The sequence below is a fragment of the Muntiacus reevesi genome, chromosome 10, assembly GCF_963930625.1.
Source record: "Muntiacus reevesi chromosome 10, mMunRee1.1, whole genome shotgun sequence".
Classification (NCBI taxonomy): domain Eukaryota; kingdom Metazoa; phylum Chordata; class Mammalia; order Artiodactyla; family Cervidae; genus Muntiacus; species Muntiacus reevesi.
Window position 1 is genome coordinate 33,215,903 of NC_089258.1, and position 16,341 is coordinate 33,232,243.

A 16,341-nucleotide genomic window follows, 5' to 3' on the forward strand; every position below is an offset into this window, starting at 1 on the left:
TAAAAATATCTTGATTTAAGTAAGGGCCAAGTATAAGCAGTCTCATCAAAATGATGTTGAACCGAGTACTTGCCAAAAGTCACCACATCACAATCCTTTTTCTAGTGTTATTCAGTGAAGTATTACTCAGGGTATTATTACATTGTAAAAGGAATATTCTAAGCTAAGGACAAAAGGGGACTGTCTCCTAGCTACTTTACCAGTAGTTGCCATGTAGATTAGTTGTTTTTTACAGTCCATGTATGGACTGAAAGTGAAAAAAAAAGATAAGAGAACCTAATATCTGTCTGTTTATATGTGTTTCTTTTACTGGCTTCCCAGGTTTTCTTTTTCTTTTTTTTTCTTTTTCCACTGATTGGGGATGAGTTATAACTTTGTAAAATGGGTGATACCATAAGAATCTCTTGCCTTTTAGAGGAGCTAGAGACCTCAAAGCAGACCAGAATTAAATCATCCCCTCCTACCTTCTTGACCAAACCCACTCACCTTTCTTCCCTCCCTTCCACACCTCCGTCCTTCTTTCTCTAGGTGTCTTAAGCCATTTGCAAAATCTGCTCTGTAAATAGCAGGTTTCGGCTAGAGCCTCCATCCTCCTCATTGCCAAATTTCCTATAACCCCTGGGGCAGGAGGAGAAGGGGACAACAGAGGATGAGATGGTTGGATGGCATCACCGACTCAATGGACATGAGTTTGAGCAAGCTCCAAGAGTTAGTGATGGACAGGGAAGCCTGGCGTGCTGCAATCCATGGGGTCACAAAGAGTCGGACACGACTGAGCGACTGAACTGAACTGAGAGGGTACTTAGTAAATACTTCCTGACTGGAGTTTGGGTAGATGTCAAAGTCATCTAATCTAGCTTCAACTTTGCTACCCTCTCAAGGTGACATCTTCGTTTTACCTGCACAGTGTGACACACCCTCAAGCCCACCAGAATGCATACATGATATAATTCAGGAAGAGACAAAAGACCATGTAAATTATCCTGGAGAGGAGTTTGTGTCTGTGTATGTTTAAGGAAAGGTACACACACACATCAGGCTTCCCTGCTGGCTCAGACAGTAAAGAATCTGCCTACAATGCAGGAGACCTGGGTTTGATTCCTGGGTGGGGAAGATCCCCTAGGGAAGGGAATGGTAACCCACTCCAGTGTTCTTGCCTGGGAAATCCCATGGATAGAGCCTGGCAGGCTACAGTCCACGTGGTCACAAAGAGTTGGGCAACTAACTTAGACTTAGCAGCTAACACACACACACAATCCTTCTGGCTCCGGGTGCTACTGTTTGTGCTACAGTTAAAAATTTGGAGCCTTATTTATTAAGTTTCACACAAGTGGTGATTATGGATTTAGACTTGAGAAAGTGAAAGTGTTAGTCACTTAGTCATGTCCGACTCTTTGTAACCTCATGGACTGTAGCCTGCCAGATTCCTCTGTCCATGGAATTCTCTAGGCAAGAATACTGGAGTAGTTAGCCATTCCCTTCTCCAGGGGATCTTCCCCACCCACAGATCAAACCTGAGTCTCCTGCATTGCAGGCAGTTTCTTTCCTGTCTAAGCCACCAGGAAAGCCTGATTTAGACATATTCAGTAGGAATAACCTACTTATTTTGAGTCTTCAACTCAAAATAAACATGTATTTTTTATTCCCGCAGATCTCATTTTATGTGTATATAATCATAAAAATAAACATGAATATTAGATGAACACAAACTCTGTCAACCTATGGTTTTAGAATAGAGAAACCTATCTATGGGCCATGCTTTAAGTACTCATAAATTCTCTGTGGCATAGCTCTGATGATCCCTGTGGGATAGAAGATGACTAGGCTTACTTATGGACTGTAGTAAGATGAGAGGACTATGGGGCCTAGCATGTAAGTTACCCAGATGTGTCCCGTCTTTTCAAATATAAGCTTTTTTTAATTCCAGATTCCCAAGGAAAGTTACTGCTAGGGAGTGCCAATGAGATGCCTCACTAGACTTCTTTCTGCCTGTGATTTGGACAACTTGTAAAACGCCCACGAACTTTCTAGAAACTAACCATGAAAAGAGTTTCGTTTATTATGGCTTCAAAAATACCAAGGTGTATGGTGCTGTGTTATAGCTTAGAATTAAGGGGTAGAGTTAATTACCTCTTACCTATTCTTAAAAAACTTAGAATGTAGAAAATATAAGATGCGCAAAAACATCTTATAATGTATATATTTACATTTCAAGGTTGCACTTTGAGCAGTCTTTTTTCCTTCTCACAATCCTAATGAAACGTCTTTAGAAATATACAAACAAGAGAAGGTATGTTGTCATGATTTACAATAAATATTTGATCTTCATCCCATTTCTGGCTCAGAGCTAAAACCCTTGGAATTTCCTAAGTGGCTAGAGTTGGGTTTCGCTGGTAGCACTAGTGGTAGAGAACCTACCTGCCAGTTCAGGAGACAAGCGACGTGGGTTCGATCCCTGAGTCAGGAAGATGCCCTGGAGAAGGAAATGGCAACCCACTCCAGTATTCTTGCCTAGAGAATTCCATGGACAGAGGAGCCTGGCAGTGTACAGGCCATGGTGTCTCAAAGAGTCAGACACAGCTGAAGCAACTTAGCACAGAGTTATCAAGGTGTCTTTTGTTAGATTAATAAGGTAACTTCTCTAAGGATGGGGACTAGTTGCCTGTGAAACCAACCACAGTGACTAGAAGATTGGAACTTTTGGCCTCTAACTTCCTGGTAGGAGAAAGGGGCTGAAGATTGCGTTTAATCACCCATGGCCAATGGTGGAATCAATCATGCCTATTTAATGAAGCCTCCAAAAAACCCCAAATGGACAGGATTCTAAGAGCTTCCAGGTTGGGAAACCAGAACGCTAACATGTACCACCATGCCAGCCCCAACTTACAAAGAGAGAAGTTCCTTTGTTCAGAACTTCATCCTATATATCTCTTCATCTGGCTGTTGACTTGTCTGCTTTAATATACTTTGTGATAAATCAATCAGCAATCTAATGAGTAAATGCATTTCCTTAGTTCTGTGAACCATGTGACGCTAGTGGTAAAGAACCTGCCTGCCGATGCAGGAGACCTAAGAGACACGGGTTTGATCGCTAGGTCGGGAAGATCCCCTGGAGGAGAAAAAGGCAACCTACTCCCGTATTCTTGCCTGAAGAATCCCATGGACAGAGGATCCTGGTGGGCTACAGTCCTTGGGGTTTCAAAGAGTCGGACACAACTGAAGCGACTTAAGCACCCATGAACCACTCAAGCAAAGTTTATAGAACTCGAGAAGAGATTGTGGGAGCTTCTGACTTGTAGCCAGTGGATCACAAACACAGGCGTGCAATTGACATCTGAAGTGAAGGGCAGTCTTGTCGGACTTTCTAATCTGCATAATCTGATGCTATCTCTGAAAAGATAGTGTCGGAATTGAGTTGAATTGCAGGACACCCCACTAGAGTTGGAGACTTTCTTGGCGGCAGGGAAACTACCCATTAAAAAATTATCTTTTATCATTAGAAAATAGAGATTAAAGAAGCCTGAAACTTGGAGACATTTCAAAGACTATTAATGCAGATTGGAATCAAATTGAAGCAAATGACTGACCACCTGATTCAACATGGGTGAAGAACATCCTTCCCTGTGAAGTGCAGTGGATAGGGCTCACTGCACACCCTGAACACTCCCACAGTGAGAATGACAAAGGTCAGAAAGAAAAGTTAGCCATGGAGTAGCTATGCGTGCGTGCTCCTGTGCGTGCTCAGTCGTGTCTGACCCTTTTGCGACCCAATGGACCATAGCCCGCCAGGCTTCTCTGTCCAGGGGATTTCCCAGGCAAGAATACTTGAGTGAGTTGCCATGCCCTCCGCCGGGGGATCTTCCCGACCCAGGGGTCAAACCCGAGTCTCCTGCATCTCCTGCATTGCAGGCAGATTCTTTACCCCCGAGCCACCTGGGAACCCAAGTGGGAAATGATCGAGGGACAATCAAAGGATTGGAGGGGATTATACCTATGCCAAATTTAGAAAGAACAGTAGATTAAGATGTAACAATAATAACTATTTATCGAGGGCTTACTGTGTTTAGGCACTGCGCTAAGTTCATGTTTAAGTGCACACTGTCACAAGATAGGTGCTGTTCTCATTGCTGTCTTCATGGAAACTAAGTATGCTTCTGCCTCAGTGAGCTCTTCATAACAATCCCTATGAGGTAGGCTACTTTTATTACTTGATTTTAGAGCTGAGGCCAGAGATATTGAGTAATTCAGGGCCCACAACCAGCAGGTACAGTTTTACCAGTTAGAGATTGAGTATAACTTCCTTGCATACTTGGAGAGCCGCCATAAAACAGAAAAAGAAAATATCTCTTCTGCCCACAACTTCCTCCTCCTGTTTTTTGTTGTTTATTTTTAGTGGTTTATTCAGGATCTCAAACTGAACTCCCATTTTCAGACAAGCAGGAGCTGATGGTTAGGGACAGGCCCTGGAGTGCTCGACTGGGAGCCAATCTTAATTTCATTAATCACATTGGGAACTATTCCCACAGTGTGTCAAATTCCAAAGGTGAGCCATTTTATATTAAATTTAGTGTTAGCACAGAAAGTTCTTTGATTATTAGGTGGTTGAGTTCAGTTCAGTCGCTCAGTCATGTCCAAATCTTTGTGACCCCCTGGACTGCAGCACCCCAGGCTTCCCTGTCCATCACCAACTACCAGAGCTTGCTCAGACTCATGTCCATTGAGTCGGTGATGCCATCCAACCATCTCATCCTGTGTAAAGAATCTGTCTACAATGCAGGAGACCCAGGTTCAATCCCTGAGTCAGGAAGATTTCTGGAGAAGAGAATGGCTACCCTCTCCAGTAATCTTGCCTGGAGAATTCCTTTAATGTGCTTTACAGACTTGCCAGGGCCCTTAGATAACTTGATGTTGGTTTACTCTGAGTTTAGGGAGTATTCCTTTCTTCCTCCCGGTAGAAATAGGTCTGTATTTCTTTCCAAGCTCCCTAAAAACCACAACTTTGTTTCCTTATCTCAATTTTTCAGAATTGCTGCAGAAAGTAAATAGCTACCTTTGTTTTTTGTTTTGTTTCCTTTTGACTGAGCTGTGCAGCATGGGGGTTCTTCGTTTTTCTAGCCAGGGATTGGACTCATGCCCCCTGCAGTGAAAGCATGAAGTCTTACGCGTTGGGCCACCAGGGAAGTCCCTAACACCTTTATGTTAAGTGACAGGGACGCAAGAGTTGGGTGAAAGTCCAATGATATGAGTAATAAAATGGTCACTGGACTTGAGGTCAGAATCTGGATTCTAATTGCAGACTGTCACTAGACTGACTGCCACATGACCTTGACTAGTCAGTTAACCTCTTGTACCTCTGTTTTGCAGCTATAAAAGCAAGTAGCCGTTCTTGTAATCCAGCCCTGTCTTTCACGTGCGGTTAGGTCTAGCAACACACTGCATCGTGCTTGCTCAGCAGGAAAACCTGGGAACCTGCTGGAAGGAAAGTTTCCTATTGATTGGACCCGACTTAGAAGCATTCAATCAACAGGTATTTACTGAGTACCATGTAAATGGTATACTAGACTCCACATAGTCTAAAGTAGGCCTTACTATGCATTCCATGAACAAGACGTGAGTAGTTTTCTTCAGCCTTGTTACCGAGCACTCAGAGAACATAACCCACAGAGTAATAGTAATGCTTTTATGTATGTTACATGGTCTTTTTCTCTCAGTATTTCTTGCCATTCATTATCTTATTTTAATGATACAAAAACCCTGAAAAGAAAGAAGACAGATGTTATCTCATTCCCCTGAGTTTCAGATGAGATGCCTAAACTCGGAGATCACCAGTGGCTCTCAGGGACTACCCTAGTGGCGCAGTGGTTAAGACGCTGTCCTTGCAAAGCAGGGGCCATCAGTTCGATCCCTGGCTGGAAAACTAAGATTCCAATATGTCATGAGGTGTGGCAAAAAAAAAAAAAAAAAAAAGAGTGGTTCTCAAAGAAGCAGCAGCGTGATTCTGCCCCCAAGGGGATATTTGGCAAAATCTGGAGATATTTTGGATTGTCACAGCTGGAATGTGGTTCTGTCAGTGAGTAAAGGCTTGGAGTACTGTTAAACTTCCCACAGTGCACAGGACAGCTCATACAGCAAAGGATTGTTCAGCCCCACATGTCAGTGAGGTCAAAATTGAGAAACTGGCATTGGCGCTTTATCCCCAAAGAATACAGAGTGATGGAGTTGGATGCAGCAGAATCCAGATCTCGGACTCAGTCTAGTATATTCTCCACTGCCCTTAGCATTAAAAACTGGAATCACGTAAATTCTGGGTTTATTGCTAGTGTTTTGTGGAGTGAAATGTGGGGTTTGTCAAATATCATGGTTGAAGATTTCCATGTTTAGTACAGATTGTATAATCCAATAACAACCCACTAGGCAGGTGCTGTCTGGGGAGCTTAGTCTACCTGCATCATATTTTTTACCTTACTGAGCACCTACCAAATTTGAGGGAGTTAGCCAAGTGCTACTGAAGTCGGAACACAGCCCCTTTAGCAGGCTCTGCATAGCACCTACTGCCTGTCGAAAGACTCATGAGACTTCTGTAGGAAATGTCACTAAGATACTCAGAGAGAAAGTAGCAGAGCCAGGATTTGAATCTTACCTGACTCATGCTCTTAACAATATTCTCTAAGCTTAACTCCCTCCTACAGAAGTTGACCTGTGACTTTAGAAGCTCTTACAATCCAAGATAGTCCTTGGAGAGTATTCTTCAGTTTTGCCCCTCAAAACCATTAAATAACCCAGAAATTAGAAGGCTCGTCTAATCCTTTGTAAGTTTTAACAGATGTCTTTCTGGATTTGGGGAAATTAAAGGATTATGGTCCATGGCTCTGTAAGGAATTTGTTTTTTTCCATCTGTGAATGCCTCACAGAAAACTAGAGCAGAAAATATTATTAGGTAAGAACAAATAAAGGCCAGTTATTCTACCCAGCAAAGTATTCTATTAAAATCTAAATCTGGTCACATCACTCCCCTGCTTATTACCTTTAAATAGCTTCCAGTTGCCCTTGGAGTAAAATTTAGTCTGCTGTAAATGACCTGTAAGGCCTTCTTCACTGTACGCCTTCTGCCTGTCTCCAGCCTCACTGGCTTCTCTTCCTCTACTCAATGTGTTCTATTTATACTGACCTTGAATGACCTTGATTCCTTTCTTGCCTCAGGGGTGCTATTCTCTTCCCATCTACCCATCTCCAGTAATTTCAGCCTGCTTAAATGTTACCTTAAGAGGGCTTCTCTGTTCTCTCTTCTACCTACCCCTGCTCCGTCTAAGCTAGTTCTTTTACTGTTATTCTCCTAGCATAGTACCATGTTTACTTCCAGCTATATACTTAAACACATTTACTTTTTTACATGTTTAACGAGAGTTTCCTCCTCTAAGGTAAGTTTTGCAAAGGCAAGAATTTTGTCTTTTGCACCTGGGTCCTTGTAAGTAGATATAAAACCTATATGGGTTTTGTAAGAATTAAATACATTTTGGGTGAATGAATATTTTGTCCAGTGCCCTTCCAAGTGCAGTAAGGAGGTATGAATTAGTAACGTGCCCTCTAAGAACTTTGCTGTGTGTATATGGTGTTTTTTATCTTGTATTTTAGGAACTGTAAGTCAAATGTTCCATAAGAGAAGATTGCTAAAAATATCCAGTAAAAGGCAATTTCTTCTGTCAGGAATTCAAGGAAAACCTCATAGAAGAGGTGGCATTTTAACTTAGCCTTAAAGAATGAACTAGATTGTACACTCCAAACAGCAAGGGCCATATTTTAACTTTATCCTACTACTGGCTTCCCTTGTGGCTCAGCTGGTAAAGAATCCACGTGCAATGGGGAAAGCCAGAGTTCGATCCCTGGGTTGGGAAGATCCCCTGGAGAACGGAAAGGCTACCCACTCCAGTATTCTGGCCTGGAGAATTCCATGGACTGTATAGTCCATGGGGTTGCAAAGAGTCGGACCCGACTAAGCGATTTTCACTTCACTTACTTCTGACACATTTTAAGTGCACTATAAATGTTGAACAAATAATGATAGTATTTTCACATATTCAGAAGATGGGATGGGGACTACAGAGCCAAAAAAGCTACAGCTATCAACGTGCTAAATTTTTTCAGGCAGAGTGAATGAATGACTTTCAGTGGAATATCTGAGTGTGAAGAGGATTAGATTGGGGTAAGGCTGGGAAGGAAATCTGTATCAGAAACATAAATAAATGCCAGTGAAAGTGAAAGTCACTCAGTCGTGTCTGACGCTTTGGGTCCCCATGGACTATACAGTCCATGGAACTCTCCAGGCCACAATACTGGAGTTGGTAACCTTTCCCTTCTCCAGGGGATCTTCCCAACCCAGAGATTGAACCCAGGTCTCCCACATTGCAGGAGGATTCTTTACCAGCTGAACCACAAGGGAAGCCGAGGAATATTAGAGTGGGTAGCCTATCCCTTCTCCAGTGTTTCTTTCCAACCCAGGAATCGAACCAGGGTCTCCTGCATTGCAGATGAATTCTTTACCAACTGAGTTTTCTGGGAAGCCCCAAATGCCAGGTAGTGGACATAAAATAAATGATGAGAAGGGTGAGGTGAAGATACTTCTGTGTCTCTTTGCAGACAGATTAGTTCGTGGGAGTAAAACCTAAAATGCAAATCACGGTTTGAGAAATACATGCAAATAGTATCTGGATACTGGTTTCACTGGAACTGCTGGTTCTATTATCAACACTATCACCAAAAAACAGCAAAATGCAGGCTCCTATGAAACACTTCCTATGCTTGGTTTGGCTGGAAAGATTGTTTGCATCCTTATATTTCTGGAACGGAAACATCCTGAGGGGTGTTATAACAGTTGTTACAGAATTTGGTTATTACTGAATAGCTGCATCTGATGACTTATAAAGTCCTTCCAGGCTTTGGGGGGACGGTGGGGGGAGCATGCTGTGTGGCACAAGGATCTTAGTTCTCCAATCAGGGGTTGAACCCATGTCTCCTACAGTGGAAGCGTGGAGTCTTACCCACTGGACCACCATGGAAGTCCTAAAGCCCTTCCAATTCTTAGTGAGATTTCTACGACCCACAAATTGAGAGGCAGGGCACTAGGTTTTATTTTGAGGTGGTCTGCTGATAGATGAAGAGATGGCACATTCATCTCTTTCTAGGTCTACTTGTTGAAGCCAGACTTCTCTCCTTAGCTGAGTCAGGAGGCTAAGCATCCGAGAGGAACTTATTAAATGTCTGCAGTTGATGAAGATGAGGACTTGGAAAAACACTCCATTCAACTGTTTCTCTTACATTTTCTCAACAGTGTTCTATCAGGTGGTGACTAAAACAGACAGATTGAAAGAGCATTAAAAAAAAAAATCGGGATATCTGAGACCTAGTCTCAGTTGGAGTCATGAAGAAAGGCACATTGTGGTATGAATGGTCAGAAGTTTTAGAACTAGACCTTGCAAGAGTAGGAAGATTTGTTGCATTTAGAGATTGTAAGGATGGGCCTTGCAGACTAGAGAAACAATGTCAGTGAAGACACCAGACAGCAAAGTGTGGTAAGAGTAGAAACTGGGCTAATTAGACATGTTTGGCTGAAACACAAAGTATCTGTAGGCAGAAAGGTAGGTTGAGGCCTTTATTTTAAAGATCTATTATCTTAGAACAAGGAGGTTAATAGACAGTGGAGAGGTTGGTAGGCAGTGGAATGTTGGGGACAGGTAAGTAGAGCCATGCTTTAGGTAGATTGATTTGTCATTGATGTATCACATAGGATGAACAGAGGGCAGAAGTACCCTGAGAAAGACCCAAGTTTGTAAGAGAGTGATTGTGAAAACCAGAGGCAGGCTGAGTGAATCTTCTAATTTATTTGGATTAGGAAAAGTGACCAAAATTTGACACTGAATAAATAGTAAGGCAGATTTAACAGAGAATAATCCCTGGGCCAGGAGTGAGGATATATAAGTTCTTGCCAGGGTACTTCCATAACTTTCTAGAATAACACTGAACAGGGTGCTTAAACTCTCCATGCCTTGGGCTTCCCTGGTGGCTGAGCAGTAAAGAATCTGTCTGCCAATACAGGAGATGCAGGTTTGATCCCTGGGTCAGGAAGATTCCTCTGGAGAAGGAAATGGCAGCCCACTCCAGTATTCTTGCCTAGGAAATCCCATGAACAGAGGAGCCTGGTGGGCTATAGTCCTTAGGGGTTGCAAAGAGTTAGACACGACTGAGTGATTAATACTTCCACTTTTCACTTTCTGTGCCTTGGATCCTCTGAAACAAGAAGAGGTACTGTGAGGATTTGTTGTTATTCAGTCAGTCAGTAAGTCATGTCCAAATCTTTGTGACCCTGTGGACTGCAGCATGGCAGGCTTCCCTGTCCTTCACTATCTCCTGGGCTTTGCTTCAGCATCAGTCTTTCCAGTGAATATTCAGGGTTGATTTGCTATGGGATTGACTGGTTTGATCTCCTTGCAGTCCAAAGGACCCTCAAAAGTCTTCTCCAACACCACAGTTTGAAAGCATCAGTTCTTTGGCACTCAGCCTTCTTTAGGGTCCAACTCTCAAATCTGTCCATGACCACTGGAAAAACCATAGCTTTGGCTATATGGGCCTTTGTCGGCAAAATAATGTCTCTGCTTTTTAATGTGCTGTCTAGTTTTGTCATAGCTTTCCCTCCAAGGAGCAAGCATCTTTTAATTTTGTGGCTGCAGTCATCATCTGCAGTGATTTCGGAGCCCAGGAAAATAAAATCTGCCACTGTTTCCATTTTTTTCCCATGAAGTGATGTTGCCATGAAGTGATGGGACTGGATGCTGTGATCTTAGCTTTTTTAATGTTGAGTTTTAAGCCAGCTTTTTCACTCTCCTCTTTCACCTTCATCAAACAGCTCTAGTTCCTCTTTACTTTCTGTCATTAAGGTGGTATCATCTGCATTGGGTATTTAAAAAATTAAGTTTGTCCTCAGCATGCTTTCTCTTTAAAATGATAACCCTCTTGTTTAATAATTATAGCTGTATAATTTGTCTTGTAATCAGTTCCTCCAGGACAAACAGGCTTCTCATCTCCTTTGCTCAGCCTGAGCAGATTAACTATTAAGTGGAGTGGAGATATAGAAAGATGAAGTTTATGATAGAAGGGGGTGTGACCTTGAATCACCTGGAGTGAGTGAGTAAGTGAGTGAAGTCACTCAGTCGTGTCCGACTCTTTGCGACCCCGTGGACTGTAGCCTAACCAGGCTTCTCTCTCCATGGGATTCTCCAGGCAAGAATACTGGAGTGGGTTGCCATCTAAGTAAAGGCTTTCTTGTCTTACTCTGGTTAGAATCAAATCATGGGTTTGCTTTCTGTCTTTTCCATAGATAGTTAGAATGAGATTCACAGGGCAGCTCCTGAGTTACCGCCTTTCATACTAAAATGGGTATTCTTAGGCAAGAACTTCAGTATAAAAGATCTACTCCCACTAATTCATAGCTCTTTTGTTCTAATAAAAACTTTCAGTCTGTGTAACGTTTCATGTTTGCCTAGATCATTGTGTGTGTGCTTAGTCGCTCAGTTGTGTCTGACTATTTGCAGCCCCAAGGACTGTAGCCTGCCTCTGTTCATGGGGATTCTCCAGATGAGAATACTAGAGTGGGTTGCCATGCCCTCCTCCAGGGGATCTTCCCAACCCAGGGATCAAACCCAGGTCTCCCGTATTGCAGGACAATTCTTTACCATCTGAACCACCAGGGAATTGGCCACTCATAAATGGAAGCCCTTTAAGTTTTAAGTGTAACCGTTTGTCTCTGGCAATTGGTTACTATTGATGTATCTGATTAGTCTGATGTATGAGTGATGCAGCCACAAAGACTATGCTATCACTTGAGTGTATAGAGTGTAGTTTGGTTTCTTTCCACAAAAAGTGCAAGGAATCCTGCAATAGACTTATCATCTTTGCTATTGTTACTTCTTATGTTCCCTTACAATTGTTATTACTTAGACCCTGTTCAAGGGCGTGCATGGTAGCCAGACTTAGATAACAAAATGGCTTAGGCCTAAAATGACTTCTCTTATACCAAAAAGCTATACCTGCTTCTTTTCCTCAGGGACCTCCTATGCTGCAGCTAAGAGCCAGTTTTGTCTCTATGATGGATCTGTTTCTTTGACTTTAACTTTTGTTTTGCATTACTTTTGTTATTATGTTGTTAGTTGCTCAGTCATGTCTGACTCTTTGCAACCCCAAGGACTGTAGCTGTCAATGGGATTCTCCAGGCAAGAATATTGGAGTGGGTCCTGACCCTGGTCTCTGCACTGCAGGTAGATTCTCTGAGCCACCAGGGAAGCCCCTTTGTCATTATTATAGTACATAATGACCTGCCTTGAGGAAGACTGCACCTCTGCTGGAAAAGTTTGAGGTTGGCCATTCCAGGAGATATTTGCTAGATAATGGTCTTTACTTCCTCAACTCCTACCTTTCTCTGTCCTACAAATCACCTGGCATCCAGACCCAGACAAGATGGTTGTTTTGAAACATTAGTCTGCTATCTTCTCTGTCAGCCAGCTTTCCCAATAAAATCGTATTCCTTGCCTCAATCTTCTGGTTAATTGGCCTGTCCAGCAGTGAGCAGCCCAAGCTTGGACTTAGTAACACCTACATATCTGTTTACAGTAGAGCTCACTTTTGTATTATCAACAAAGGCATGAACTTAGAAGGGAAAATGGTAGCTTTAGGTTTTGTTTGTTTTTGGCACTCAGCCTCACAGCATGTGGGATCTTAGTTTCCTGACCAGGGATCAAATCTGTGTCCCCTGCATTGGAAGCTCAGAGCCTTAACCACTGGACTGCCAGGGAAGTCCTGGTAGCCTTAGTTTTATTGAAAAATTTTTTTAAGGATAAAATCTAAGTTTTCTTTCTTTCCTTTTCATTTTTTAATTTTTTCAGTGGTAAGGGCTTCCCTGGTGGCTTAAATGGTAAGAATCTACTTGCAATTCAGGAGACCCAGGTTTGATCCCTGGGTGGGGAAGATCCCCTGGAGAAGGAAATGGCAACCCACTCCACTATTCTTGCCTGGAGAATCCCATGGACAGAGGAGCCTGGCGGGCTTTAGTCCATGGGGTTGCAAACAGTCAGACATGACTGAGTGACTAATACAGTGTTGGTGGTGGGGTTTGGAAATTATTCTCCAGAGTTCTGTCTTTATAAAGCTATAGTTACGGCACATGCCCTATCCCCTCCCATCATCTGCCAAATTTAATCTGGGGAGAACTCTGATTTTAAGATCTTTACCATTTCTTTTTTTCTTATTGGCCTGACTTATTTTCTTGCTACCTCTACTGTCTCATTTTCCTAAACTGCTATAAATACATTGATATGACAGAACTCTGGGAGTCAAAAATCTTTGCCAATTCTAGCTAGAACCTGTGTATAAACTTAAGATTTACTCACGCCTAATACACAGGACTGGAAAAGGTCAGTTTCATTCCAATCCCAAAGAAAAACAATGCCAAAGAATGCTCAAAATACCACACAATTGCACTCATCTCACACGCTAGTAAAGTAATTCTCAAAATTCTCCAAGCCAGGCTTCAGCAATATGTGAACCCTGAACTTCCAGATGTTCAAGTTGATTTTAGAAAAGGCAGAGGAACCAGAGATCAAATTGCCAACATCCGCTGGATCATCGAAAAAGCAAGAGAGTTTCAGAAAAACATCTACTTCTTCTTTATTGACTATGCCAAAGCCTTTGACTGTGTGGATCACAATAAGCTGTGGAAAATTCTAAAAGAGATGGGAATGCTAGACCACCTGACCTGCCTCTTGAGAAACCTACACGCAGGTCAGGAAGCAACAGTTAGAACTGGACATGGAACAACAGACTGGTTCCAAATAGGAAAAGGAGTATGTCAAGGCTGTATATTGTCACGCTGCTTATTTAACTTATATGCAGAGTACATCATGAGAAATACTGGGCTGGAAGAAGCACAAGCTGGAATCACGATTGCCAGAGAAATATCAATAACCTCAGATATGCAGATGACACCACCCTTATGGCAGAAAGTGAAGAGGAACTAAAGAGCCTCCTGATGAAAGTAAAAGAGGAGAGTGAAAAAGTTAGCATAAAGTTCAACATTCAGAAAACTAAGATCATGGCATCTGGTCCCATCACTTCATGGGAAATAGATGGGGAAACAGTGGAAACAGTGGCAGGCTTTATTTTCTTGGGCTCCAAAATCACTGCAGATGGTGATTGCAGGCGTGGTCATGAATGGATGTGAGAGTTGAACTGTGAAGAAGGCTGCGTGCCAAAGAATTGATGCTTTTGAACTGTGGTGTTGGAGAAGACTCTTGAGAGTCCCTTGGACTGCAGGGAGAGCCAACCAGTCCATCCTAAAGGAGGTCAGTCCTGGGTGTTCATTGGAAGGACTGATGCTGAAGCTAAAACTCCAATACTTTTGCCACCTCATGTGAAGAGTTGACTCATTGGAAAAGATCCTGATGCTGGGAGGGATTGGGGGCAGAAGGAGAAGGGGATGACAGAGGATGAGATGGCTGGATGGTATCACCAACTCCATGGACATGAGTTTGAGTAAACTCCGGGAGTTGGTGATGAACAGGGAGGCCTGGCCTGCTGCGATTCATGGGGTCACAAAGAGTCGGACACGACTTAAGCAACTGACCTGAACTGAATACTCTTTGTGAATGAAATTAGTTTAAGTATCCTTATTACTGCACCCCAAGAAGGATACAGTCCAAAGAAAGAGAGTTAAAATATCCAAAGCATGATGTGGTTATAGTCAAACAATTATGACCACATTTATGCCAGTCAATTTGGAGTAAAAATGTGAGGCCAGGGCCTAGAGAATGAGTGAAACAACATCATAGCCATCAAGGAAAAGTGCCTTCCCCATTTATATTCGTCAAATTGTATTTCCCACCCTAGAAACCACTACATTTTTTTCTGAACAACTTCAGTATATTGGCCTGAAATGTCAGGTTATAGAGAGGCACCAAGGCCTGATTTGCTACTGCATTATATCAAGATCTCTCCTTTTTTCCTACATTCCTTTACCACTTCCTGCAAACAGCATAAGTACAGGATTCATAAAACGTCGTGTTAGTTACTCAGTCGTGTCCAACTCTTTGCAACCCCACGGACTGTAGCCCACCAGGCTCCTTTGTGTATGGAATTCTCCAGGCAAGAATACTGGAGTGGGGAGCCATTTCCTTCTCCAGGGGATCTTTCCAACGCAGATCTCCTGCATTACAGGCATATTCTTTATCATCTGAGCCATGTATAGGAAAATTTCAGAGTTCACCTATAGAGGCACTTGAAACAAACCCAGAGTCATTCCTCAGAATATCTGTTGACCCCATACAGGTCATGAAAAGGCAGGATTAGTCAAGTTAAACTTGTTGCTTAATCACATGAACATAGTCCATATACAGAAATCCTTGTTTATGGTAGTGTATTGTCTTTGATGTTGAATTTCCCCTGTCTGTGCTTGCCAAAAACTTGTATCATCGATCATAACTATTGACTCCAGAAAGCAGAAGAGTGACTGGATAGAGTTCCCTTTGTTAAATGTTTTTACAAATCTAAAAAAGAACATGACCCTAATCATTTTAAGAATAAAAGCTTTCTTCCTTATCATGAAAGTCAGGAAAGACTAGTGGCAGTCTCCAAAAGAATTATCTGAGGCTCCGGATTACATCCAACTAAGCTGGAGGAGAGGGACCACATGGCAGATGTGTGACCACTTCTGTGTAGTCTTTTGTGGGATCTAATCGTAGTCCCTATGGACTATTGTTTCTCATTCACCATTGTGAAATACCAGGAAAATAAAAGAGGATTTAAAGTTAAGATGTAAGGTCAGTGCTAAGACTCAGAATGAACATCAGAATTTAACCTGCTCGCTAGTTCCCTATCTTCTGTCTATAAATTGATATATATTTTGCTAGAGATGCTAGATTTTGCAAAAAAGAGTCTGTCCCTCTACGCCTTACTGTGTGTGTGTTTGGGGGAAGTGTTGGCAGAAACAGAGGAAGCTTCTTTTTGATGATTCTCAAAAGGAGATTGAGAAGGAATTAGATCCTTGAATCCATGGAAGTTTTGAAACCTATTTTTATAAATACTGCACCATACTTATTAAATGGGGAAAAGGTAGAAAATGCAAAGCTATATGGTATTCAGTGTTGTTCAGTTGCGTCTGATTCTTTGTAACCCCATGGATACATGCATACAGCAGACCAGGCTTCCCTGGCCTTCACCATCTCCCGGAGCTTACTCAAATTCATGTCCACTGACTCGGTGATGCCATCCAACCATTTGTCCTCTGTCGTCCCCTTCTCCTCC

At 42.4% G+C, this 16,341-nt stretch overlaps 1 protein-coding gene across 3 annotated transcripts in view; it reads left to right on the top strand.

Annotated features, from left to right (window-relative positions):
* SLC31A1 (solute carrier family 31 member 1) overlaps positions 1-16,341 on the top strand; it is a 33,459-nt gene that overhangs the window by 6,977 nt on the left and 10,141 nt on the right. For all 3 annotated transcript variants that reach the window (XM_065946773.1, XM_065946774.1, XM_065946772.1), the window contains one exon: positions 5,421-5,527. In XM_065946773.1, the coding sequence (XP_065802845.1) occupies positions 5,421-5,527 (107 nt within the window). The remainder of the gene's footprint in view (positions 1-5,420; positions 5,528-16,341) is intronic.